The 26,911-nt window shown below is 44.1% G+C and overlaps 1 protein-coding gene across 2 annotated transcripts in view; it reads left to right on the top strand.

The window, feature by feature from the left end:
- FOXK1 (forkhead box K1) overlaps positions 1-26,482 on the top strand; it is a 65,651-nt gene extending 39,169 nt beyond the window's left edge. For both annotated transcript variants that reach the window (XM_024205232.3, XM_024205233.3), the window contains exons 2-9: positions 172-369; positions 13,107-13,263; positions 14,292-14,438; positions 16,374-16,567; positions 18,123-18,289; positions 18,907-19,182; positions 21,875-22,099; positions 25,986-26,482. In XM_024205232.3, the coding sequence (XP_024061000.2) occupies positions 172-369; positions 13,107-13,263; positions 14,292-14,438; positions 16,374-16,567; positions 18,123-18,289; positions 18,907-19,182; positions 21,875-22,099; positions 25,986-26,203 (1,582 nt within the window). In that variant the 3' untranslated portion in view covers positions 26,204-26,482. The remainder of the gene's footprint in view (positions 1-171; positions 370-13,106; positions 13,264-14,291; positions 14,439-16,373; positions 16,568-18,122; positions 18,290-18,906; positions 19,183-21,874; positions 22,100-25,985) is intronic.
- Positions 26,483-26,911: the final 429 nt, after the last annotated feature.

Below are 26,911 nucleotides of genomic sequence, written 5' to 3'. Positions count from 1 at the left end.
GTGGTTTAGGATTCTGGAAGGAAAAGTGCTGTAGAGAGGTCTAAACTCTTACCGTATGTATTCATTAGTGCTACACAGATTAATGAGTACCTCTCTGCATGGACTTGCAAGTTCCATCCAGTTGGTTTATGTGCAGTACACTGATCCTTTCTTTCTCTTTCCCTTTTTCAGGTGTACTTTCCGATTCCCTAGCACAGTCATAAAGATCCAATTCACATCTTTATACCATAAAGACGAAGTGAAGGAGGAAGCTTCATCACCTCCCCTTCGGCCGCTTTATCCTCAGATATCACCTCTGAAGATACACATTCCGGAGCCGGATCTCCGGAGCTTGGTCAGCCCCCTGCCCTCCCCCACTGGCACTATCAGGTAAGGTACCTGCGATACAGAGTGCAGAGAAGGTTCTGGTCTTCCCTCCTTGTTGTCGCTGGAGATTCCATCCACATTCTCCAAGCACCAACCTAACATTGGTTACCCAGTACACTTAATACGTGAAATGCCCCCATTAAAAATAACTTGACTGTGTGATATTCCAGATCATGGAAGCTATTTAAAGATGAATTGAAAAGTCCTGGGAGTGAGGGATAGAGATTTAAGATCTCAAATCATTCGTATAATAAATGCGTAGAACTAAAATTAAAGAATGAGAAAAGGGCATAGAGTGAAATCTCTTTGATGGTCTAGGGATGATCTGTTCCATTAAGTGTTCCCTAGATGTGCATAAATGTGTTTGCCTGCTATGTTGCATTATTTGTTATAAATTTTATTTTCATTTCCATAAGTTATATTTTGTTAATTTATTTTTTATTTTTTTTTTAAATTGGAGCCAACGTGTTCCCTGAAGCTAGGGTAAAGGTAGCCGTCAGTAAGGATAGGGAACGATATTGGTCAGACACTTGGTCCACTGATAGACTTCAGAGATTTGAGAGTAAATAAATGTGTATTTTCTATTATGTAGATAATTAATAAAGGTTCAGAAGCTTTGCTAATCAGAAAATCAAATAATTATTTTCTTGCTTCTCAGCCAAGAGTTGATAGTGAAGAGCCAAAGTGAGATCTCCTAATGCTAACCTTCTTTACTTGCACAGAGTATAATACAATACATTTACTGTTACAATAGGAGATATTCTAGTTGTCAAAACAACCAAAGTATGTTTGATGTAATTGCCTTGGTTTGTTTTTTCTTATTCACCCATTTGTAAAATGTGGTAATGCACAATGGATCTCCTACTTGTTAGTGCTAATGCAGTTAGTATATTAAAACTTGAATGACTTGGACGTCATGAAGGCAGTGTTTGGCTTTGCCTGGGATTGGAAGCACATTGCTTGTTTGGGTAAGCGTTTTCCTCTTTGCTAAGTTGCACTGCTGTGTAGTATTGCACTGCTGTGTAGTATAAATACTCAAGAAGGAGGGGGCTGGTGGTGGGTGTGGGTTGAGTCCTCTGTTCAGGCTGCATTTTTCGTTTATATTCAGCCTCTTTTAAATGAAGCTCGTTGCAGCAGGGAGTTGGAGGTGGGTAGTTTTGTGGTCCGTTTCCATTGTCATTTTGTGTCAGGCAGCACAGTGTGGCTTACGTTCCTCACAGAGGGTGCACGTTTGACTCTGGTATATGTCTGCAACTGATACATGACTCCACTAGGTGGTTTGTTTGTTTGTTTGGCATAGGGAGAGTGGAAATAGTGCTGAATTTTGCTCTGCCCCAGCAGAGATAATTCACCAAAGATGATTGATGTTTGCATCCGTTTGCCTTAGCAGAAGCAAATACAGCAGAGTCTTCAAAAACCTCAAAAGACTTCTGAGGTTTTGCTTGCCCAAATGCCTTTCGTTTTGTGTTCCTCTTGATGGGGAGGAGCTGACATGTTTGTAAACATCCCTGTTCTGCTCCTCACCCCCTCCTTCTCTCCACCCTCATATCCTGTCTTTCGTGTTTCAGGAAGTGAATGAGATCTGCGTTTTTTTTTTCTCCTTGAGAGAGTGAATGTTCTTCGCTGAGCAGATAAACTGGATCTCCAGAATGCGAATGTCAGTGCGGCCTTCTCCCAGGCCTCTGTCTCCCTGTGTTGGGTTATTAGCTGCAGCAACTGCCTTTGTCCCCTTTCGAAGAATATGTTTTTGAGGCCTGGAGAGAGCTCAGAGCTTGAGCCCTCCCCTGTTTGTTCCCTCCGTGTGTTGGGAGGAGGTTTTCATTAGCTCAGCCCCCCTCCCTCTCTCCTCCCTTTCCAGTATTAACTTTCCAAATTTGGTGTGCGTTTGGCTTGCCCTTTCCTGATTGGTCGATGGAAAATGGTTGTAGCTTGTAGATCCTAGGTCGGGTTTGTTTCCTTTTTGGAAAGTGGCCCCTGCTCCTCCCCCTCCATCCTTCCCACACTTTGTGTTGGTTTGTGGTACTGTACCTGCAAGAACAAACACACCGGCACTGCTCAAAACAAACAGTCCCCACCCTGCCCTCCTGACCCCATCTCTCTCTGTTTACATTTTAGCTTGCTTCTCTGCAGGTTCTCCACTGCCGGCCTCTGGTTTTTTTCCAGCCTATTTATTTTCTCTCCGAGAAGTGCACCACCTAGAGAGGGAATGAGCTTTATTTAAACAAAATCAAATCTGCCAACCTCAGCAGCTCTGCAGTGTGAGACCTCCTTCTTGCTTCTAGGAGGAAATGAGTCCACTCTTTGCTTAGTCAGGGGTACTTTGTCTCCAGGAGTTACCATCTGTAAATGTGGTTGAATCCTGTTTTGAAGTTGTATGGCTTCAAGGAAAAATGTATTGGCCGGCAGCAGACTCTGTGAGAGTCTGAGAGACAGACCCTGGTGCTGTTTCCTCCTGTTTGAGTTCAGAATTCCTTTAAAAATCACTGCTGTGCTCTGCCTTGCTGGTGCCAAGATGGAAAAGAAACCCAGATAGGTCTCAGTCAATAGGAATCTGATAAAACAGCCTGATCATAAGAACATGGCACTCAGGCAGAAAAAATCCTTTTCTGTTGATTCAGGGCACTGAATAACTTCTCTGTGGATGAGACCATGTGCTGTTAGGTTTATTTCACAGACTGAATTTAGCCTAACTGTCACAATAAATCTCAGGAGTTATAGGACTACCTTTGATGCAGGGCTTTCAAGCTCTGGTGCTCCATTACAGACATCCTCTTTTAATATCACACACCTTATTGTAACCCTTGAATTCCTTGAGTGTACTGCAAAATACCACTGAATTAGAAGACCTAGTTATGCCATAGATTACCCTCATTCACCATGTACACATTTTCAGGATCATGTAACCAGATCTTCAGACTGGATTGTCTTTGTAGTGTAGACAAGCCTTAGAGATGAGGTTTGGTGTGGAGTTATTTCCCAAGCACCTACTTAGCATCACTTTGAGGCGCAATTTAAAATGGTTTAAATCTTTTATTTTAATCCAGCTTTGTTACTGATAACCCAGTAGTAATTTAACTCTATTTTTTTGAAACTTGGAATTTTATCAGCATTTCTGAAAATGGGGGCAGTTCTGTTAGTACTTCAGGGTCAACAGTGAATCAGTGTAGGAGTAACAGTAGGCTCTGGCATCCTGTCTTGTACTCATTTACTTCAGTTTCTGAAGTTTTAAAAAAAGAAAGTGTATACAAAATCTAATCAGTGTAAATGGGCATAAAATTTAGGGAAAATACTGTTTTGTTTTGTTTTTTCATTTAGTTCTAAGTATTGTCTTGCAATTTTTCAAACTCTCTTATTATGTTGTCCACTTTCTCAAAAACAGACTTTATCATGGGCACTTGACCTTCCAATTGCAAGTCTTCCCCCTTGTAGCTGTTATTCTTGGTTACAAACTTTGTCACAGTTGACACTTTACACCCCAAATCACCTGAAATGAAGAATTTGAAGCACTACTGGATGAAGAGTGGCATGAATTTTTCAGTTCACTTGGTTGAAAAGACTCTGGAGACCCTAGGCGATTGGGCTATAGCGAGCAGCAGATATCCTAGCCTATGGGTTTAGAAGTCTCTCACCACTGTTTCAGCTCTGCAGAGCAGCCTTTGTAAGTTCTCTGTGGACCACAGTTTGAGAATTAGGTCTTGTCGACATGGGTATAACCTAAGTTGTGAATTTAAACCAGTATTTGTTAAACCAGTGAAAAACCCTGTATGGACACTTATTTTGATAGAAGAGCGGCTTATTTAAGTTTAACTTAAACCTGGTCCCGATCGACTTAAGCTAAACCAAAAAAAGCCACTTTTTTTATACCAGAATATGAGTGTCCATATGGTGTTGCAAGTTTCTGTGTAGACAAGGATGTGCTGTGTTATTGCCTGAGGACCCAAAAATGTAACTGTAAGATGACTGTCAGCAGGAAGGAAAACTGACTAGTCTATTCTCGTTGTCCAAATTGAGTGAGTTAATGGCATAAGTCAGGGGTCGCCAAACAGCGGCTCATGAGCTGCATGTGGCTCTTTTACAGTTAAAGTACAGCTCCCGGAGCCCCCCCACAAGTTCCCTCTAAGCTGTGTGCCCACACAGCAGCCTATTAAGTACCACGCAGGCGCTCAGGGCTGCGGCGGGGAGAGATGCCTCTCCCCCAGCCCTGGACCTGCTGCAGTGGAGAGAGGCGCCCCAGCCCAGGCCCGAACCTGCCACAGACGGGGCAGAGGCACCCCTCCCCCAGACCTGACGGGGAAAAGGCACCTATCCGGTGGCCTCAGTCCCAGAGCTGCCACGGTGGGGAGAAGTGCCTCTTTCCTCTCTCCCCCCCCACCCCCAGCCCAGGTGCTACTGTGGGGAGTCCTCTCTCTCCCCATCTTAGCCCTGGGGCAGCCTGCACCCTCAGCCTCTCATTCCCAGCCCCACCCCAGAGCCCACACCTGAACCCTCTGCCCCAGCCCTGAGCCCCTTCCCGCACTCCAAACCCCTCGGCCCCACCCCCACCACATGAATTTTGTATGTGCACCAATATGGAGTGGTGTGACACACGCCACCTCCATACTGTTTCACATAACAAAATTCATTCCGCATCTGCGTAGGAAAAATTAGAGGGAACGCTGCCCCCCACACCTCCCCATTTTCCGCCTACCAGACTGGTGGAGGGAGCTCGGGGCTTCTGCCCCGTGGGAGGCACCTGTCGGGGCTCGGGGCTTCAGCAGGAGCAGGGCTGAAGCCTCGAACCCTGGCTGGCACATCCTGTGGGGCTGAAGCCTTGAGACCCTCCACCCTGCAGGACTGAAACTCCGAGCCTCAGCAAGCGCCTCCCGCGGGGCTGAAGCCACAAGCCCTGGCAGGCGTGCCCCAGCTCTCAAACTTCTGAAGGTTGTCGTATGCGGCTCAGAGGGTCAGTAAGTTTGGCCACCCCGGCATAAATAATGAAAGGTAGGATTTTTAAAATGTATTCATTTTTAACAATATTGGATGTGGCTAGTAAAGTGGGGAACTTGAATGAATTGAATTGCTAGATCTTCAGAGATTTGCATATTATGAAGTGTACTGTGCAAATACTAAAGTATTATGGGCAGTACAGATGCTTTTATTCTGGTCTGATTTTTATATTTTCACAATGCAATGCTAATGATCTATGCTATTGGGAGACAGTGTGCTCTAATAATGGAATAAGGATGAGGGTAGAACTCAGGAACTAAGTTCTAATCTTGGCCCAGCCACTGACTTGCTTTGTGGCCTTGGGCAAATCATTTAAACTCTCTGCCTCCGTTTTTTTCCCATGTGTGAAATGTGAGTAATGGCTACTTCCTAAAAGTGTTTTGTAGATTAAATTGTATGTGGTTCTTCAAACATATGAAGTGCTGTAGGAATGCAAGTAGTAGTATGTGCAATGTTGTATTACCTGTGTGAAAAGTGCTTGATGTGCCTTGCTTCCAATTCAAGCTTAGTAAGAGCCTGGTTGCCTTGGACAGAATATAGATCCGCCCTACAGTTGATCTATTTCAGGTCACTTGGGATTTAATCCAAATTAATGTTTTATTCCAGTAAGTGTGTGGTGGGGAAAGCTAAGGTAACATCAAGTTCAATTGTCCGGTTATTCATCCTGTTCTAGTCATTATACCTATTCATATACCCCATAACCATATATTCCAGGCTCTCCTGTGAGTTTTCCATTGCTCCAGCACTATTAACAGTTTGCAGTCAGTGAAGTACTCTGAGATGGGTATTTTGTGGACTTCCTGTGTTGTCTTGGTCATTCAGTACTCTGTGGGAACAGAATATTCAGCATGGTGACTTGGGGATTAAAAATAGCAGGTGTTCAAGCCGCAAGCCAAATAACCAGACACGCACACATCATATTGGCAAGGTTCACCAGGCTTGGGAATTCCTGTGCATGGTTTATTTCAGATGGAGGCCATGTGCTAGAGGAGAAGCTGCAGAGGTGTCACTAGCAACATAGGCACTTCCTCTTCCTTCTCTCTCTCCTGATCAGTGCTGGAATAAAGACTTCATTGATTCCAAGGGCAGAGTGATCTCACTTCTTTTTAGAAGGGGAGCCACTGGAGCTGCGGACGTACTAAGAGAGTGAGTCTTTGTGGGTAGTTTAACTTTCCCTGGTTGTGGCTTGTTTTGATTTGTTTTCCTTCGATATTTAACCAGGCAGACCTGTTCTGAGACACATCCCTCGCTTCAAAATCCAGTCTGGTTTGGCAGCCTCACCATTCATGATTACATTTCTGAAGCTTGTCTAAAACATGCAGCATGCAAGGACCTGCCTTTCTTTGAGTTACATTTTCGGGTTTAGGCTGTGTGAGGCTGGGGAAGGAGAAGCTGATGGAGGATTCCTTGCCCCTTATATCTGACTGGTGTAGCATGGAAACTGTTGGTTCTCAGTTATTTTGCGAGCCAAAGCACTGTACTTTGACCCAGTGCTTGCAGTGTAGACATAGACTTAGGACTGGTCTACGCTAGGAACTTACATCGGTATAGCTACATCTCTCGGCGTATGAAAAGTCCACACGCCTGAGAGACGTTGCTTTACCGACCTAACCCCTGGTGTAGACAGCGCTAGGTTGCCGGAAGAATTCTTCTGTCGACCTAGCTACCGCCTCTCTGGGCGGTACACTACACAGATGGGAGAGCCCCTCCTATTGACATAGGTAGTCTCTACTCTGAAGTGGTGCACCTGTGCTGCTGTAGTGTTTTAAATGTAGACATACCTTTAGAGAGAGACAGGAGCAAAGCAGATTGCCAGCTTAGCATGGGGGAAGATTGCTCCATTGCTGTCTTTGCTGTATCTGCTTTGTGGATTTCATTCTCTGAAATGTCTGTCAGGTTTCTTTCACAAACACTGCACACATGAATATACATATGTATATGTTCATGTTCGGTTCACCTTATTTCAACCAGTTTTTCCCCTCTCTCTTAGCAGTGCAGGTGCCAAGTCTAGCAAACAGTCATGTAGGAGCCCAAGATGATATTTTGCTCTGCTCCCAGGGAAGTCAAACAAATGCTTTATCCATTGAATACCTGACTCAAATAAATATTTGTAGGGCTCAAGCTTCAGAAGCTATCTTCATGGAAAGGAATGGCAGTAAGCACCAGCATGGCTTTGTTACGTTCTCTCACTGCCCATACCTTGGGTCACAGGTGTCGTTGAACTGTTCCTCCACGATAGGCAGTTCAGAGTCCATATGGGGGAGAAGACGAGTGCTTGGAGACGACAGAGCAATGCGTTACCCCAGGGCTCTCTGCTTTCTCCAACCCTATTGAACCTTTACATCAATGCCAACAACTGAGTCACGAAAATTCATTTACGCAGACAACGTCTGTTGCGGTACTCAGGCCCAGACATTTCACGAGTTTAATGCCACCTTAAATTGGGACATAACGTTAGCTGACTACTATAAGACTTGTCGCCTCCAGCCAAGTGTCATAAAAACAGTCTCCAGTTTGTTCCATCTTCATCACGCCTGCGTAACCCAAGAACTGAATGTTTATCTGAATGGTCAGCAGGTGAAGCATGAAGTAGAACCGGTCTATCTAGGTGTGACCTTAGACCGCACACTGAGTTACCATGCCCACCTGACGAAGACAGCTGCTAAAGTTAAGACGCGGAACAATCTTCTTAGCAAACTGACAGGTTCGTCATGGGGTGCTCGTGCTCCAACTTTGTGGATGTTAGCTCTTGCCACCTCGTATTCGGTGGTGGAGTACTGCACACCAGTTTGGAGTCAATTGTCACACACCAAACTGGTGGATACGCAGTTACATGCCGCCGTGCACATCATCTCCGGTACCCTGCATCCGACTCCATTCCCTTGGCTTCCAGTTCTGAGCAATATCGCTCCTCCTCATATCAGACGAGAGGTTGTCGCTGGCAAGTTACCGGAGAAAATATGTGCCAACTCAAGCCTTGACCTTCTTAAACCATCAGCTGCATGTTTGCTGTCACGTCGCCCATTCTGGTCTCATCCATCACGCCAGGATGTTAGGGTGGAAACACTCTGGCGAGAGGAATGGATCTGTTATAATCCCTAGCCAGTCCCTCGTTGCCGACCCCACAATCTGCCTGCTTGGGTTTGACCTGCCCCGTTGCCAATGGTCCCTGTTGAACAGGTTCCGGACCGGGCAAGGTCTCTGTGCAGCCAACCAGTATCGCTGGGGCCTTTGTGACAGCCCTTTGTGCAGCTGCGGCGCAACGCAGATGATGACGCACGTTGTCGAGGAATGCCTGCCGACTAAGTTCAGCGGCCTAGAGGACCTGCGTCATGCCACTGAGGATGCCATCGCTTGGCTAGACGACTATGCACACGCTAAATAAACTGCCCGTACTTTTGGGAAGTATATGGCATTGGGAGTCAGGAATGTGTTCTGTTCCCAGCTTTCCAATAAACTTATCTTTTCCGTGCTTCAGTTTCCCTATCTGTAAAATGGGGCTAATATTTAAGGGGGGCGGGGTTGTGATGCTTAATTCAGATATAGACTTTCCATCCATAGATATTAAAGTGCCAAGCACATTTATGTGTTATTTATATATGACAGATTTAAAATTTGCTCAGTACTTTAGTATCCATGGATGAAAAGTATACAGAAATGCCAGCTGTTCTCAAGAGTATGCAGTAATATGCACGTTTATTTTATTGGATGGTAGCAATCGTAAATGTGTAGGCTTCTATAGACATTTAAATAATGCTACTAGTAAAAATGTTGACTTTGAGATTTTACACTCACTGCAGCCTGAAATGAGTCCTACACTTAAAAGGTATTCTGGCCATTACAGGGATTAGTGTGACCTACACTCACACCACATCAGGATGTCATCTCATTTGATCTTACAAGTGAAGTAAGATTAGGTCTAGTAGAATTTGAATAGAAGATTTGATACAAAGAAGTGGGGTTCGTGATTCAGTAGGTGGTGATCTGACAATTCTACAACAATGTCTCAACCTGGTATAAAGGAAACTAAGTTGCTGGAGGTATGGTCTGTGATAATGATGTAAAACTGAGATTGTGAGAATTTATGGTTATTAAAGGGTCACTGGTGGTCTGTGTAAGAGTGGGGGCATTAACGCCTGGTATCCTGGCCAAATTTCAGCTTGGGTCTACGTAACTGATATACTTAAATCTTCCATGCAGTTTCAATCGGATATACTGTTTACTTCCTTCCTAAATTGTTAGAAATGCTGCATTTCACTGGTGTTTGAATGATACATGTCTGTAGCTCGCATATCAAATTCTGAAGTGGTTTGAAATGAAAGCTACAAGATTTATTCTACTGCCCAAGAGGTGTATTCCAAATTTTCTTCAGTAGCAATGGCCAAATGTAGAACTGAGCCAGATTAAAGTGTGCCAAGTTCTATTATCTGTAGTTTTATCAGTAAAAATTACAGTAGTATTAAAATAGATCCAGTGTTTTTTGTAGTATTTGCTTAACAAAATATTTATATCCTGCACAGTATTATCCTAGACCACATGGCTTTGGGTTTTTTTTTTTTTTTTTTTTTTTTTTTTTTGGGGGGGTTTTTTTTGGTTTTTGTTTCATTTTTCTTTGGAGCTGTGGTTTTTTTTTTTTTTTTTAAGGGTGTGAGCAGTTCCATGCTTCCCCTGGCCTGTTGCTGTTGGGGGGTAGTGAGGAGAATTCCAGGAACTCTAGGAAATCGACAAGTCACTGCATTGTGTTTGCTTTAAACTATACTGAACTCTAATTTTGACTTAACCCTTAGGACACTTGTCCATGCTGGGTATGTCTACATGGGAGGAGGGAGAGGGGGGAGTGGCAGAGAGTCTCTCAGAGCCCAGGTCAACTGCTGCAGGTTTTTTTTGTTTTGTTGCATAGACATACCCAAAACCACCTCTCTCTCCCCCTCCCCCTCTTTCCTTCCCACCCTCTTTGCAACATGACTTCCTCCTCCTCCTTCGGTTGTAAATTTCTTGTTTTCTCAGCCCCTTCAGCTCCAGCAGCACTATGGGAACTCCCCAAAAGTAAGCTGAGAGCTTGCTTTACCTGATAGTGCCTCTGGCCCCCTGCAAAGAGCAGCTCTGAGCTTGAGTTGCAGGTTCCTGATTCTCCCACCCACAACTCTGAATGTGACTGGCCTTCCCTGGCCTAAAGGAGCTGTTGAGAAGTGGCAAGTTTATGTCTGGAGGAAAGGGTCCCATCATGGTAGAGGCAGGTTGGGGGAAGTCACTATTCCCAAGTTTCCAAGCGCCATGGCCACTCCAGGTTACCCCCATTACTGGATAATTTCCTGTGACCTCCACAGTGGGGCTGGCTAGTTTCCTTAGAGTTAATAACATTTTATTCTGAAGCGGGTTTGCAAGCACAGCCCAGTTTAGTACAATGTTGAGATGACAAGATATTCTCTCTGAATTCGGGGGCCAGGTATTTGCTAGTCTTTTAAAAAAATTATTTCTGTTAAGAATCAAAATGCTGCGGAAGCTGCAAATTCGTTTCTTGATGGCTTTTTATAAAGATGGTCATGAGTTTAAATGTAACCAGTAGAAGCCCAAACCTGAACAGCAGGAGCCACATTTTCTCTGCTTATCTTCAAGAATCAATTCGTTATCTGTCTGAACGGCATGAGCATTCTGTGTACAAGCCTTGAAATTACACCACGTCTTAGTAAAAGCACAAAAAAGATGCACCCTTTTTAAAGTGCACAGATTTATTGGAGGAGCTCTGGCCTCTCCACTTCTTCTCTGGCTTGGTTTTTAACAGTTTTGTTTGTGGCATACTGATATGGTGTGATCACAAATCGTTAGCAATATCAACACAACTCTTAATCCTTAATCTCTTTCTAGTCTGCATATTGCCACAATCCTAATCACCATATGCAACAATTAAAAGAAGCACTACTGCTGCTTGGGAATGAGCGTTCTTGTCTCCCTTAATTAAGTCTTCTTTCTGTGGATCATACCAGGAAGAAGCTATTCAGGGGCCATTTGGTTGCCTCCTTTATTGGGGGAAGGCATGAGCAAAGAGTTGCATCTTAAATTGCACTCAGAGATGAGACAAGAACTCATCCTGGTCTCTGGGGTCAGGAGTTTCATAACCATGGGTCCTTCACCAAAAACACCTTGCTCCTTAAAAGCTTCAGCCTGAGCTTCTGAATGGTGATGTTCCTGTTGAGCGTAGGATTCAGAGTGGATGCGACAGGAGAGGCCACCCTTGAGTTATCTTGTACTGTCGAAAACTTTGAGATGCTGTGAGTCTGTCTGTCTGTCTGTCTGTCTTCCTATCCCAAGGAAACTTTCTGTAATCCATTGTTAAAATAAATCAGCCCGATGCTGAGTTTAGCAACACGGCCATTTTCAGGAAGCAGGAGTGAGAAGCAGTAGTTTTCAGTTTACATTGATAGCTGCATTTGAAAATTGTTCTTTATAATTGGCACTTAAATTTACTGCTGTTGGTGGCCATTTTGCTGAGAGGAGAATCATTTGTGACAGCAGTACCTAAGCCCACTACAGGGGACTAGGTGTCTTTTTCCATTCTCCTCTAATGCAGTTACAATAAAAAAAAAATCCTCTATCTCCATATGTAAATATTTAAATACCATTCCTCTTTCTTATTGTTCATCCTGACTGTACTTTAATGGGAAAGAAGTAGGTAATCCTGTGATTGGACTGTGGTCTATTTCACTGTGCTGCTCAGCCCTGGAGAGAGAAGGGACAACACATGAATGATGCTTCAGACTCGCCATCTCACCTGCCAAGCAGTCTTGTTCCCACAAATCAAGAATGTGTGACCCCCCCCCGACTAGTTTTGCTAATTAATTGTCATCCTGCCGTATGTACTCGTGTGTCTGAGTGGTGCTGCAGACTAGACCCACCTTCGTTGTTTATTTGTAACCTTATACCAGTCTTGGTGTGGCTTTCCTTATTTCATAACTGTTCCTAAAGTGCCATCTTGTGGCAGTCCTAGAACTCTTAGTTATTTTTCTTTCCTCTAACCAATCTGCAAAAACATTGATATGAAGGGCACTCTACCTGTATCTGCAACTCCCATTGGTTGTCAGTAGGGTTTGTATGCTGGTAGGTTAAGGAGATAAGTGGCCTTTAGAGGTTGCTGTGGTTTTAGCTACTTGACATTAACCTTTGTGTTGTTGAACAGCCCTCTAAAGCCCAGTGCTGCTGCACCCAGTGTTGCATCTGTCATTATGGTTTTAACAGTGATACTGTAAAAAATAAGTAGTCTTTTTAAGTAGAGAAGTTAAGCGATCAACATCTATATCTTAGACAGAGAATGGTATTGGCCAGATTTATGATTGAAGAGTAAGGCTTTTAATTACTTGTGTAACTTATTTACTCCAGACAGACAAACTCTGATACAATATTTGGTTTTCAGTGGAGTCCCATGCTGGCTTCACAGAGGAGTGATCCTGCTTCATGCTCTGAAATTGTGTGTTGTCTAGTGACTACAGCAGGTGAAAGGAAGTCAGAACTTCTGGAAGTCAAGTCAGGACTTCTGCAACTGACTTATTTCATGATCTTGGGCAAGTCATTCAACCTCTCTAAGTTTTGGGTTAACCCATGTGGAGAAAGAAGTTCAGTACCTACCTACTTCTCAGAGATGTAGATTCTTGTTTGCCAATTGCCTAGAAATCCTTGGATGGTAGGAGTTGTATGTACACTTGTTGCTGTTAATAAATAACTGGAGATGGACGTCTCTGTCTCCTCTCTATCCCCTGTAGTGTTCCCAACTCCTGCCCGGCCAGTCCACGTGGTGCTGGATCCTCAGGATATCGCTTTGTTCAGAACATTACCTCGGACCTGCAGCTGGCAGCAGAGTACGCAGCGAAAGCAGCATCAGAGCAGCAGGCAGACGCATCTGGCGGGGACAGCCCAAAGGTTCAGAGAAACATTATCTGCCCAGCAGTGCTTGGGGAGGTTTTCAGGCCTGGCAGTATACTGTAGTTAAACAAGTCTAAAGATAATTTATCCATTGTACATGTGTGTTACGTATTTCCACTGGGATACTTAACACCCCTGAGGGTGAATGGGTCATCCCCCTCCGTGTCAGTCACTGGCTCATGGATATCACCGCTAGGTTAGCTTCCCAAATTTATTTTCTGCCTTCACTTAAAAGGTCAGGTTACAGGAATCTGCCTTTTTTGATGGACCATGCAGCCTGACATGCAGGTGTTCCCCTAAGAAGCTATATATTGGACGAGTATTAAAACCAAGGAGTTTTATTTTTCTTCTTTAATTAACAGCTCCACAGATGTACACAACACTATGTAAAATACACTGGGGAATAAAAGACAGGGTCCCTGCCTTGAAGAGCTTGCAGTTTAACTCAGGCAGAATACACAGGCCTGCAGTTCAGGGACAAGAGGTGAGGAGAGCAGTGTAGAGAGGATTCGCTTTTAAAAACATAACAAACAAAAAGTAAGTCATAAGGAGGGAATTCAGTCTTGATGAAGTGACCTGATACCCAAGTTGAAGCTGTAGTTTCTCTCTTGGTAATGCTAGGTTTGGGATCTAGCAAGGGAGCACAATACTGGATAGCTATGAAGATTGAATTCTCCCCTAAGCCAGGGTGGCTGTTCTTGGTGGAGATGCACTGATGGAGCAATGTGAGGAACTGGAAATAAACCTTTCTAGTGAATTTCTTCAAATTCTAGAAAGGAGGGGTCCCTCCTGGAGATGGTGGAGCAGGACCAAGTCATGCTTGGTGCTAGTGCCTGGAAGCAGAACTGGGTGGAAAATTTAAAAAACATAGCAAACCTTTGGAACTTCTTTCCAACAGAAAATATTGTTTGGTAGAAAGTTTAGCTATATCTAGAAGGCATTTAGTATCTGGGTTGTGTGTAAACTCCAGCGTAAGAATCCTTACTCCTGAAATTAAGCTTCCCCTGTTGTGTCCTCTCTTTTAGGATGAGTCCAAACCACCATATTCCTATGCTCAATTAATTGTGCAGGCCATATCTTCAGCCCAAGACAGGCAATTAACACTAAGTGGGATCTATGCCCACATCACCAAGCATTATCCATATTACAGGACTGCTGACAAAGGCTGGCAGGTGAGTTCTTGACACCTACAAATTTTGAAATTCCTATTAAAGTGCTTATCCTAAAAGGAAACACATTTGGTGAGGGATCAGGGCACTGGGGTAGTGGGAAGCTGTTCCAGTCAATTTAGGGAATAATCAGTTTAATAACCTCACTTAAACTTTTTGTTTGTGGGCAGTGTTTGTAAAGGCTATTCTACGGAAACATTCCACATGGCTCAGGGGCCTCTGGTTTTCTAATGCCCCTCCTTACCACTCTTGTCACCCACCACGCCTGCATCTCTAGAGACATCTCCGACATGATTGTCATCCCCATTTTCATTTCCTTCCATGCCCTTGCTACCAGCAGCCACTTCATCAGTCTCATCTCCTCTGCTCTCACCCCATACCTATCTCTCTTCAAATCTTCCTTGACTCCTGAAAAATCTTGACTATGTCCAGTTATTTAGGAAAAGGATGCTCTATGGACCTCTCCCTTTGCACCACTTCAGCATGGCTGTCTACAATTCTGTTCTCTCCCTGCTTTTAATCACAGTAACCCTCACACCCTCTACGACTATTGCTTTCCTTTCCCAGAGTATGGTCACTCTACTATAGATACCATCATGGAGCACTAAGGGTCTGAAAACCACAAGCTGACCCCTTGTGTCGCACGTCTGTGCATTTAGCATACTATTGGGAAATCTCACCGGCTTCTCTGTACAATTTGTCCATAGCTGATAATGCTATGTCAGACTTGGATATTCAGCTGCTTGAGTGTTGCTTTTAATGTGTCAGTAGCCAGGGCTTCAGCCACACTCGCCCTTTCCCAGTGCCACACCTCTGAACTGGGTGTTGTCACTTCCAGGCACACAACACTGATGTATTGGAGAGTCACGGGCAGCTGCTGATTCCACTGTCCACAGCTGGCTGGAGCAGCATGGCTGGTCGCACTTGACAGTATAATCAGAATAAGTACATTCTGCCCGCCCAGTTTTCCCCTGCCCTATCGGTTATGGAATTCTTCACTTCCCACCTTACCCTGCTCCACAGTGTTACCGCGCATTGTTAACCAGCTGCTGCATTGTACTGCAGAGACTGCTGCATTTCAGTGATGGGTGAAGTGGTCTCTCTATGTCCCTTCCTTCCCTACCAGCAGCGTTGTAAGGCTCTGTTTGTAAAGCACATCTGTTGGTCTTTGAAAGCTGCTAGAGAAGCACAAAAATGGGGGAGGGAGGAAGAGGAATTAGAAATGATTTTATGCAATTGTGGGCTCACTGTGCCTTTCCTGCAACATAGCGGTGCTAAACCTAGTCAGTGATAGGACTGTTCCCTGGGAAATAGTTGTTGTTTATATAGATGGGTAATCTCTACAGCACCCTACAGTGCTAGGTCTGTGCCAGACAGCTAATGGGTCCCGCCCAATATCTAGTCAGTCTAAAAAAATTCACTGGCCTGCTTTATGATTATTGTGATGTGGCGTGGCCTCTAGTGGTTCATGTTCGCACATGTGATCAATTTGCTGGTAGGCAGTGCAGCCAAGCCTGGCAGTTTTCCACTTGAAAACAAAAAGGCCATTTTTGAAGTGTGTTCTAGATGTTTACAATACACATCTCTTTTGTTTATGCTTTTCCAAAGCCCCCACTTCCATATCTTGCAGTGGAAGAGCTACTGCCCTCAGTGGTTCGAGGAGTTGTTTCTAAGGGGCTGGTAACAGTACAGTGCCAGGCAAACCTATCTTCCTCCATAGTTAATGGAAATTCTGTATTTGTAACTTATGTAGCCAGATTTTTTTTCTTATCACTTCCATTCCCCTTGTGAGTCTTGGTAGCTGAGTAGCTTGTTACTGTTTGTGGCAGAGATTCTGAAGGGGATGGATGTTACTCTTCTGGTCTGTGAAGTCTAGTTTGTCTGTCTTTGGTGTTTCCACATTGCATAATAATCAACTCATTCCTCTGCTTCCTGCAGAACTCCATTCGGCACAACCTCTCCTTGAACCGTTACTTTATCAAAGTTCCACGCTCCCAGGAGGAGCCCGGAAAGGGCTCCTTTTGGCGAATCGACCCTGCCTCAGAAGCCAAGCTAGTCGAACAGGCATTCCGAAAACGGAGACAGAGAGGGGTGTCCTGTTTTCGAACCCCTTTTGGGCCCCTCTCCTCCAGGTAAGTTCAGGTCCCTTTTTATTTTTGTTCTAAATCTGTGTAACTGTGTAAATCTGTTTTGGTGTCATTTCATAGTGATGCAGAACTGTTCTCACAGGAGTAAGTGGCTTACTGTGCAAAGCCCTGCCGTTCATTTCTGAAGAGCTGGGTCCACATGTGGAGTAGGTCGTAGGAATGTGGTATTTAAACTAGTCTCTTTCAGAGAACATCACATCATTTGACATGATTCTCAGCAATGGAGTTGAAGGGATGTAGCATGGGACTAAATGAAACTGCCTCAGCCAATGGTACGGGTGTGGAGGAGAAGCTTAGCACAGAGACTGTGTGGACTAATTGATTCTAGCTAGTGCAGTGTACCCTTTGCTCTTGCAGGGACCAAATTTTGTCTAAAAGTGGGTGAAAATAAGAGAGAAGGATATTGTTTGTTGAATGTTAAGGAAAATGTGAGTCCCGTAGATAATGTGTGTGTGTGAGTGTGTTAAAATGAATGCAAATAAAGTCAGGATCCCTCACAGTTCAATGATATCTAGTTAATTTATTCCGCGAGATCCTATAGCTAAACATCACACCCAGTGAGTATAGTGTTAGAAATAACTCAAAAGACCCAGGAATTAGAAATCCATAAACCTCTCTGCTAAAATATTTATGCTAGGCTGCTAGTCCAGTGTACTGATAAGGGGGATTCTAGGAGTGACTTCAAAACTTTGTCGCTTTGGCTAGCTGGGTTTGGGAGTGTTGTGGTGGTAATTGCTTGAGGATTCAGTGTTCTTTGTGCTCTTAAACTTTTCTAATGACTCAGTCCAGAGTGTCAGTGTTCTCATTTAAGCCTGGTTACTTTCCCTGGTCAGAGGGGAAATGCAGTGTTTGTAGTTGGTCCCTGGGTTTATGAACAGTGACTCTCTTAAATGGTGCTTGTAATCTTGAGAATTCCCAACCTTTGTCATACTGACAACTTGAAGATCACATTTGCATGAAAACTTTGTATCTGCTATAATTGCAAATAAAGTCTGTGATTCCTGTTACTTAAAATTAGCAAAAAATACATTTCTGCAGTGTACTTTGTGCATTGGCAGCACTTAGTGGAGTTTCACTGTTTTCTCCTCTCTCAGGACAGAAATAGTGGGAGGGGAGCCTTGGCTTCATCCCCCACATAACAGAAGATCAGAAAAACTCTCATATTAAACGTTTCATGTTTTATTTAAATTGTAGCACATACTAATCAAAGGGACTGTCAAAAACAGGATTGAAAAACAAAAACCAACCAACCAAAACATATCTTTTTTTTTTTTTTTTTTTTAAATCCATTTGAATGTGCCCATTTAGATTCAGATTTCGCCCTACTAAGAGTGGCATTGCTGCAAAGATGCCATGCTTCTGGCTTCATTGGAGGAAGTAGGACGGTAGAAACAGCGCAAAAATGGTTTCTTAGTGCTGTGGAAGAATAGAAGCTCTTCTATTGAGGCAGTAGATTTTGGAGATGCCTTTGGTTCTCTGCTACTGCTTTCTTGGCCAGCATGTATTCTTTTTACTCTGTTTGCACTGGTTTGTGTTTCAGGAGTGCCCCTGCCTCTCCTACTCATCCCGGCCTGCTGTCCCCTCACTCTAGTGGCCTACAGACTCCAGAGTGCCTGTCCAGGGAGGGCTCACCCATTCCACATGAACATGATTTTGCATCAAAGTTAGCCTCTGTTCCAGAGTATCGATATTCACAAAGTGCGCCTGGTATGTAGCCCCTATTTTGCAGGAGAGTATGTTCATTGTGGTGGGAGGGTGTTCTATATTTCAAATAAAGGCCTCATCTCTCCATACTTACCCTTTTCCCAGTCTCCAGTGGCTATATAGCTTTAGACTGTCTCTTTTTCTTATTAGCTTCAGCTTCATGGCGATGGGATGGGGAGTGGAGGGAGTCAATCTGAATGGGGATTTGGATCTGTCGTCTCTCCTCTTCAGCTGTTTAGGTTGGTTGCTCTTTGGGGCTGCTGTCTGCACCCAGAGTTCCATGTGACCTGATAAGTTAAAAAGCACTGAGCAGAGGTGGAGTTTTTCACTCGTATGCTGGGAAAGGTGAAACTGCTGGGTGGTGATGTTAGGTCTGTATGAACCCCATGATTGTGCAACCCATTTAAAACCCTGCACTGTGTGTACACACATTGCATACAAAAATGACACTCAAAATGTTTAAATTGCACAGCCAGCCACTCAAAAATTAGGAAATACAAGATTGAATGTTGTCTGAATAACTTTAATTCTTTTGCAAATACTGCACTGCTCAGCATTATGTATTATTAGAAATGTCTAAGAAAATGAGTGGTCTAAGATGCGTCTCTCTTCCCTTTCAGGATCACCTGTCAGTGCCCAGCCGGTGATCATGGCTGTTCCTCCCCGGCCATCCACTCTAGTGGCAAAGCCGGTAGCTTACATGCCAATAGTGACTTCTCAACAGCCTTCTGGTCATGCAATCCATGTAGTGCAGCAAGCTCCCACTGTTACAATGGTCAGGGTTGTAACTTCCTCCTCAAGCTCCGCTAACGGATACATACTGACAAATCCGGGCCCAGCAGGCGGTGCTCATGAAGCAACAGGAACAGTGTTGGATTTGGCTGGTGATCATCGAGGTAGTCTGTTTCATTTCCCTCCCTACTTGACAAAGGAAGATTTGTCCGGACTTGTAGGGTTTTTCTGCACACCTATTGCACTCCCTGGGTGTTTAGCCCTTGACAAAAGAGGTCAGTCATAAGATACAATTTAAACTGGGTAAGAGCTTTCGCACTAGGTCTGCCTAGCAGTAAGCAGGAGAATTGAGCCGTGTGTGGCCTTTAGTTAGTAAAAATCTAGCTAGAATTTTACTGGTGACCAAAGCTGCATATATGGCTGTGAATATTTATTCTAGTTCTGGTGTTCCCCTACAATATGCTTGTGGACTGAGGCCCATTCTGATCAATTGGGTAAATTACCAAAAGGTATCTCTATCCCAAACAAAACTCCCACCATCCCAAGGTATGCTTTTCCATTTTGAAGGCTGAGGCTGTTTGTTTCAAGGTGACATTAATGGTAATTGAGACTCTGTGTCCTTTTTCTGTGGGTATGTAAAATTTATTCCAAGGGAGGAAAGGTGTAAGCCTCTGGAAATGTTTTGTAGAAGTGCATATAGTGTTTGTGATTAGAAAATTCTGCAAAAGCAAGTATTATAAGGATCACTTCATATCTTTCTAAACTGGCAACTCTGGCCTTAGTGAGCTAAACCCTGAAAATACCTAATGTTCTATAAAAGGATCATTCTCTGTCTGCTTTCACTTGGGCAGTACCTCCTTTTCTGCAGCCCTTCTCATAATTGCATTATATCATTGTACAAATGTACAATTACTGTACAAGCACAATAAGAACAGTGAGTTTCATTGAGTGTTTATGTGCAGAAGAGTGATTTATTTGCTTACAAGCTGGGATGGGGAGGGGAGGGAGAGATAAAGACCCTCCCCAATAGTAATATGGGACACTCAGCATTTGCTTTGGTGTTGGCTTGCTTTTGACCACCTTCAAACTCCCCTGAAGTTTTTGACCAGATCCCCTCTGTGCTTCTCCAGGCTTCCCAGCAGCAATCTCTGGGCTTGCCTACACTTGTAACGGTACAGTAGTACAGCCTCAGCAGTGTAGATACTACATGCGCCGACAGGAGGGGTTCTCATGTTGGCTAGGCAATCCACCTCTCCAAGAGGTGGTAGCTAGGTTAGTAGAAGAATTCTTCTGCCGACCTACCACACTCTACACCGAGGGTTAGGTCAGCTTAACTGCGTCGCTGTGGGGTATGGATTTTTCACACCCCTGAGAGATGTAGCCAGGTCGACCTAACTTTTTAGTGTAGAGCAGGTTTCTGTCTCTCTGACCCTCTGCCATCCCTAGATCCTTTTTTTCCCCCCTCTCCCCCTCCCCCCCCCAGCCTCTGCCTTCCCCAGCTCCACTCTTCATTCCAACGTTCTGATACCCTGCCCGAGCTCTCCTCTCCTGTTCTGCCATGTCTCCCTTGTTTCTCTAATGTTAAGATGGGGAAGAGAAGCGGGATGCTGGGGTGGTCCTACTGAATCAGCTTCTTCACTTCCTGCCTGCCTGGGCAGGCATCACTCCTTTTCTCCTCCTCTCAGAGTTGGCTGGAGAGGTCAGGCAATGAGCTGAGTCAGCTGCAGAGAGAAATCTCAGTTGCAGCCTTCGGCTGGCCAGTAAAGGGACACGGTTGCTCCTTGAGGCAAGAGGCTTCCTGGCAGCTTCTCCCTGCCTGTTGAGCAGATCAGTTAACGTGGGGGAGTGAGGAGGAAGGTTTTAAACACTGCCACACTAAAACAGCAGCAGCAGTCCAGGCACTGCCCCCTTTCTGCTGGTTCCTTCCCCTATCCTTCACAGCTAGTTGAAAGTTGTGCACGAAGGCAGGTTAAAATTGGAGGGAACTGCATCCTCTCCACTCCCCTGTGATCTCACCCAAGTGTAGGCATGAGAGCAAGCTGTCCCTAACTCCACAAACACTGGGGCTGTTTGATACTGTTATGGTTCCTTCCCTGTTGTGGTTAGCTGAGGCTCAGGGTGGTTGATGTACAGGCAGGGAACTCTCATAGTCTAGTTTTCACTGACTGTATCCATGCCATGTTATGTTATGTAGTAACATGCAGATAAGGAAAAGAATGATGGGGAGAACCTTTTTATGCCTCAGAATGGCATGTTTATAACCTTGTTTCTTAGTTGGCCTGCTTGTGCCTTAGAGGAAGTCTATACCTGACATTGGTAAATAGTTGTGTAGATATTTTTCTGTTAGGTAAGGTAAGAAAACTTGTGGAGTTGATGAAAAATCATGGCTGGATGTCTTGAAATGCTTCAGAATAACCATTTGTTCCTCATAGGTAGTAACCCTTCCCCATTCTTATATGGCTGATTGCAGTGTTCTTTCTCTAATGAGCTAGGTGAGTCAGTCATTCCCTGGAGAGCCGGATCCTGCATAAAGATTTCTGGGTACTTCACGTCTCCCAGGATCAGGCCCATACCAGTCAGCCATGTCCTCAACCCCTTCTTATTTTGGAGCCCAAATGTGTTACTCTGAGACTCCTCTGCATTGACCTGAGAAATGATGCTTCCCATTCCCATGAGATATTGATTTGTGGGATTTATCAAACGCAAATGATTTGGTTGTGTCTGGATACTTCGGCTGTATGTGCTTGGGTATTTTCATTTTGTCTAATCTTGGGGTTTGTATTATTGCTAGCATATTAATGAAAATGAAGCCTACTCATGGTGAATGATTCTCCTTTCTGTTTAATGTCCAAACAGGCATGGATGAGAAACCAACAATTGCGTTTGCCACAATACCCACTGCCAGTCGAGTCATCCAAACAGTTGCCAGTCAGATGGCTCAAGGTGTCCCAGGGCAAACTGTTACCATCCTTCAGCAGGCAACTCCAGTGACCATTGGACAACACCAACTACCTGTTCGGGCAGTAACACAAAATGGGAAGCATGCCATCCCCACCAACAGCATCACCGGCAGTGCTTATGGTATGGCTTTCCTTTATGGCTGTGTGCCCGATCACCTGATGTAGTTTCACATGCACTGCAAACTCTACACTTATACTACACATAGATCCTGACATCTGAGTTTTCCCATACATCCAATTTGAAATGTGTGTGCAAGATGTGTATTGCACAACATTTTGCACCACTAAATAACAAAGTTTTTCTTCCCCAGCCTTAGTGCTCTAAGTCCTTGCTCCATTCTTTCTCTTCCACCTCCAGTTCTGCTTATTTGCCTCTGTGGGGGAAAAAGCTCTGCCATCTTTAACAACATAGAACCATAGAACTGGAAGGGACCTTGAGAGGTCTTCCAGTCCAGTCCCCTGCACTCAAGACAAGTCTAAGTATTAGCTACACCATCTCTGACGGGTGTTTGAAGATTTTTAAGAGCAGGTTAGACAATAACAGATTCTATAACCTCCCTAGGCAATTTATTCCAGTGTTTAACTACCCTGACAGGAAGTTTTTCCTAGTGTCCAACCTAAACTGCCCTTGCTGCAATTTAAGCTCATTGCTTCTTGTCTTATCCTTAGAGGTTAAGGAGAACAATTTTTCTCCCTCCTCCTTGTAATGACATTTTATATACTTGAAAACTGTTATCATGTCTGCCCCTCAGTCTTCTCTTCTCCAGACTAAACAAACCCATTTTTTTTCAATCTTCCTTCATAGGTCATGTTTTCTAGACCTTTAATAATTTTTGTTGCTCTTCTCTGGACTTTCTCCAATTTGTCCACATCTTTCTTGATATGTGGTGCCCAGAAGTGGAGTACTTTGCATTTGTCCTTATTGAATTTCATCCCATTTACTTCAGACCATTTCTCCAACATCACCTCTGCAGAGTCCAGTCCCTTTTTATGTCCTTGGCAATGCATCTGTCTGTCCCGTCCCCATCTTCCTCTAGTCTCTGTTCCATCTAGGGTTAGCATCTTTTCAACAAATAAATGTGGCCTTTCTTGAGCCCATTTTCTCTTACTTTGGCTTTTCTTGCTGTGGAAAAAGTAGAAATGTTATGTAATGTTTTTTATGAATTCTGCACTTGGCATTGCTAAAGGGTTAGGCCTGCTCTTGGGGCAGAACAGGAGACATGAGGGGTGTGAGAGACACCTTGGGTCTTGGTGGAGAGAATGGGGTATTTAAAAAACTGATTGAAACCGTCCCAGCTCAATGGAGGATCCAGAGAGACAATGAGAAACCCCAGCAACTGAACAATCAACAATTGACAGCAAGCAGCTCCAGCAGGTGGGGTATGTGACCTCAGCATGGCTCTGCCTGAGAGGCGACAGGAGGGGGATAAGAGTTGTTTTTTGGAAGAGGCCAGACAGCTCTCACCTGGCACTGACAAAGGGACAGAGACCCTGAAATGGAATCCAGAGCAGCTTGGCTGGTGGATAGCACTGGCTTGGCCAGATGGACTATGTCTTAACCTTTTTCTCTAGGCTAACCTAGGGACTTGCAATGCTTTGTTCCAGTTGACTAATAAGTCCTACTCTGTTTTGGAAAAGCCTCCTGGTGTCACTGCAAATACATGCTGAGGTGCATTAGCCTGCGAAGAGGCTCAGTCTTGGAGGCAATGAGGCTGTGTGGCCTACTGTGAGGAAAGAGTAGGATCAGTTGGAGGTCTGGCACACTGAAGGGTTCCTCCTGTGGATCCGGGACATTTGCCAGTCAACCCTTGCCCTCAATATTGCATAATAAATCTTCCCTGGTGCTCTTGGGACACCACTAAATCCCCAACTCTGTTCTCAGAAAATCCTTTTCTCCATAGCTAAATGTCTCACCTCCAGTCTCTTCTCACTCATCAAAGTCTTGGGGAAAGAACCAGTACTACGGTGCATGGTTTTGTCTCATAGAAATGGAGAGGGCCTACTGGATTTTCTACATCAATGCAGGATTATTTCATATAGGATATTTTCTAGTAATTAGTCCAGTCTGGTTTCCCTTGGGAGGGTATTCTTGTGCTTCCTCGGGACATTAGGTATTGTCACTTTAAGGGTAATGACTGGTGGTGGCAGAACCCTAGCACTTTGAGTTATTGCCTTCCCTTCTTATGAAATCAGAAGAGTCCCAGCACCTCCACCTGCCCCTTCGGGCAGTCAGAACGGAAGACTTTGTCTGGATTTGTGTTGACTTTCTTACAGCACCTTTTGGGTTGTCCTATGAGTTATTTCTTTGTTTTAGTCCACTGCTGGATGAAGGCTTCCCACCACTTTCTTTGATTTTTTTTTTTTTTTTTTTTTTGGTTATTTAACCTTTCCCATCAGAGTTCTACCTAGTTTTACCTTGTCCAGTAATGGAAAACTGTAATGAGTAGTTGTAATGTCTTAGATGTATAAAACTGTTAAATAAGAATAGACATTAAAAATAAATGGAGCTGATATTATCCTGCAGTAGCATGAGACTGATGTAGAGTAGGACATTTGATTGCTAATTATTCTTCATTTATGTGTAAGGCACTCTGAAATCACTAAAATTTGTTTTACTCTTTTTTTGTAATCAGATGTGATTAGAATCCTTCCGATGACACCACAGCTTTCCGGTTTAAGTGGTGCTAGATTCTCTCTGCAGAGGATGCAGAGCTTCTATCTTTCTGACGCACTTCACTATGCTCAGCTGAAAAACATAGTTTCTTCCCTTAGGCTGTCTCGGTTTTTAACATTTGTTTCCCAGTCTGGGGTTTTCTCCTCTTAGAATACCGAGATGGCTTTTCTGAATAGTGGTCAGCAGTTTTCTCTCATCCAACCCTGACCGTCTTCTCTTTTCTCATCCTCTTGACCTTACTGGTGCATGGCATTCTTTGCAATGGCCTGGTGTAGTTTGCTGGACTCTGAAGGACATTGTTCTGGTTCCATTACTACTTACCCCTGTGCTCCTTTTTTGTGCCGCTAGCAGTGGACACTCCTGTATTGTTAACTCTTACCATGTTGATGTCCTTCATGGTTTGGCCGTCTTTATCAGTGTGAAGCTATTTTACACTTTTGCTAAGGTATAAGCATATTCTGTTGCTGTGACTTTAAACTGTAGAAATTTCTACTCAGTAACAGAACTCTTGAGACTTTGTAAACTGGAAGTAGGGTTACCTTATTTGCCATTTCTTTACTATTGTGAGAGTTTTTGTCTAGTTCTTGGAGAACAGGGCTGGGAGCCAGGAACTCCTCGGTTCTAATCTCAGTTCTGACAGGGACTCCCTCTGTGGCCTGAGGTAAGTCATTTAACCTCTTTGCCTCAGTTTCTCACCTGTAAAATGGATATAATACTCATCTACCTCCCACATTAATATTCTGGTTGTAATCCAGTTCCCAGTAGACAGGGTGTTGGCTTTATTTATTGTTGGCAATCTCAGTAGAGGCGCCCAGCTTTGAATGGGCCATGGAGACTAAACTACCCACACGCCCCTAGCAGTGGTCCGTCCAGGTCAGGCTTAAGGCATGCTGGTATGGCAGCTTGGGAGAAGCTTTTGATTGTGGTGCTCCATGCAGTAAGTACAGAGCTTTGGTCTCATAGGCCATGGATGCAGAATTTTTCAGTCATGGGTTAGGGGTTAAAACACAAGAGTAGGAGCTTTCCCAGCTGGAGACAATTCCTTTGCTCATTGGTGTTCAGGTTTATTTATGAAATGATGTATAAAGCATTTTGAGAACTTTCAATGGAAGGTGCTAGGGAAGGAAGAGCAAGGATTAATGTTCTTAAATTCACACAGGAATTAAATTCAGAAAAAGTTAGTTAATGTTTGTAAAGCACATCTGAAGGTGATAGTTGCATATCTCCAGTATGATTGCTCTCCAGTGTGATTTACTTCTGTCTTTTCTAGACCTGCAAATGTTGTTTAGATTTTTGGCTGAATTAACACTTTTTTTTCTCTCCCACTCCCCAGCTCTCACAAATCCGCTACAGCTCCTTGCAGCCCAGGCTAGCTCATCCACTCCCGTTGTGGTCAGCCGGATATGCGAGGCAGCGACTGAAGACCCTGCACCACCCTCGGGTGAGCCAGATGTAAAAAAACCCCGGATGGAAGAGTCCAGCGGAGCAGTCCAGGTTCAAACTGGAGTCATCACGTCCACAGCGCCGCAAGGACAGGCAACCAGTGAATGACGAATCGGTGGGAGGATAGTAGGAATGTAGGTGGGGCAGCGGCATGAGCCTCGAAAGCAATTTTTCAAAGAAAAGAAAAACCACAACTGTAACAACAGCTTGAAATTTAGAGAATTACGAGCTCTTTTTAAAATTACATTTTAAAGGGCAGGTCAACAACAATTCTTAGAATTTCGAGATGCCAAAAAGAATGAAAAAAATCCTCCCAACTACCTGTACCTGGAACTCAGTTCTGCCTTTACTTATGGGATATTTTTCCTCTTTTTAGATTAAAAAAAAAAAAAAAAAAAAAAATGATTGTCTGTGTCTTTGTATGATTGTTGGGATTTTTTTTTTTTTTTTTAAATCTCCTTCCGTTTGGGATGGGAGTTACAGTTCAGCATCTAAAGGAATGTATCACAGACACATCTGCTCTCTGGGAGGAAGGCTGATCATCTCTGATGCCTTGCTTTTCTGCCTCTCGGAGCTTCAAAACATAAGACCATTTAAAAGGGCCACCCAAGAAGATTTAGAAGGATGGGCGCAGCTTCTCGTAGGAACAGCATTAAAGTAACATGATACCAAACTGGGGGGAAAAGGCAGACTTTTTTTAAACAAACCCACCCCTGCAAAACATCATTATATCCATGTTTGTTTATATGGGGATTTGGGAGGGGGGGGCTACAGGGCTCAACCAGATGGATCTTCAAAATATGGTTTCTGTCCATT

This window comes from Terrapene carolina, unplaced genomic scaffold, assembly GCF_002925995.2.
Source record: "Terrapene carolina triunguis isolate 2854851 unplaced genomic scaffold, T_m_triunguis-2.0 Scaffold93, whole genome shotgun sequence".
NCBI lineage: Eukaryota > Metazoa > Chordata > Testudines > Emydidae > Terrapene > Terrapene triunguis.
This window is presented reverse-complemented; position numbering and strand designations above follow the sequence as displayed.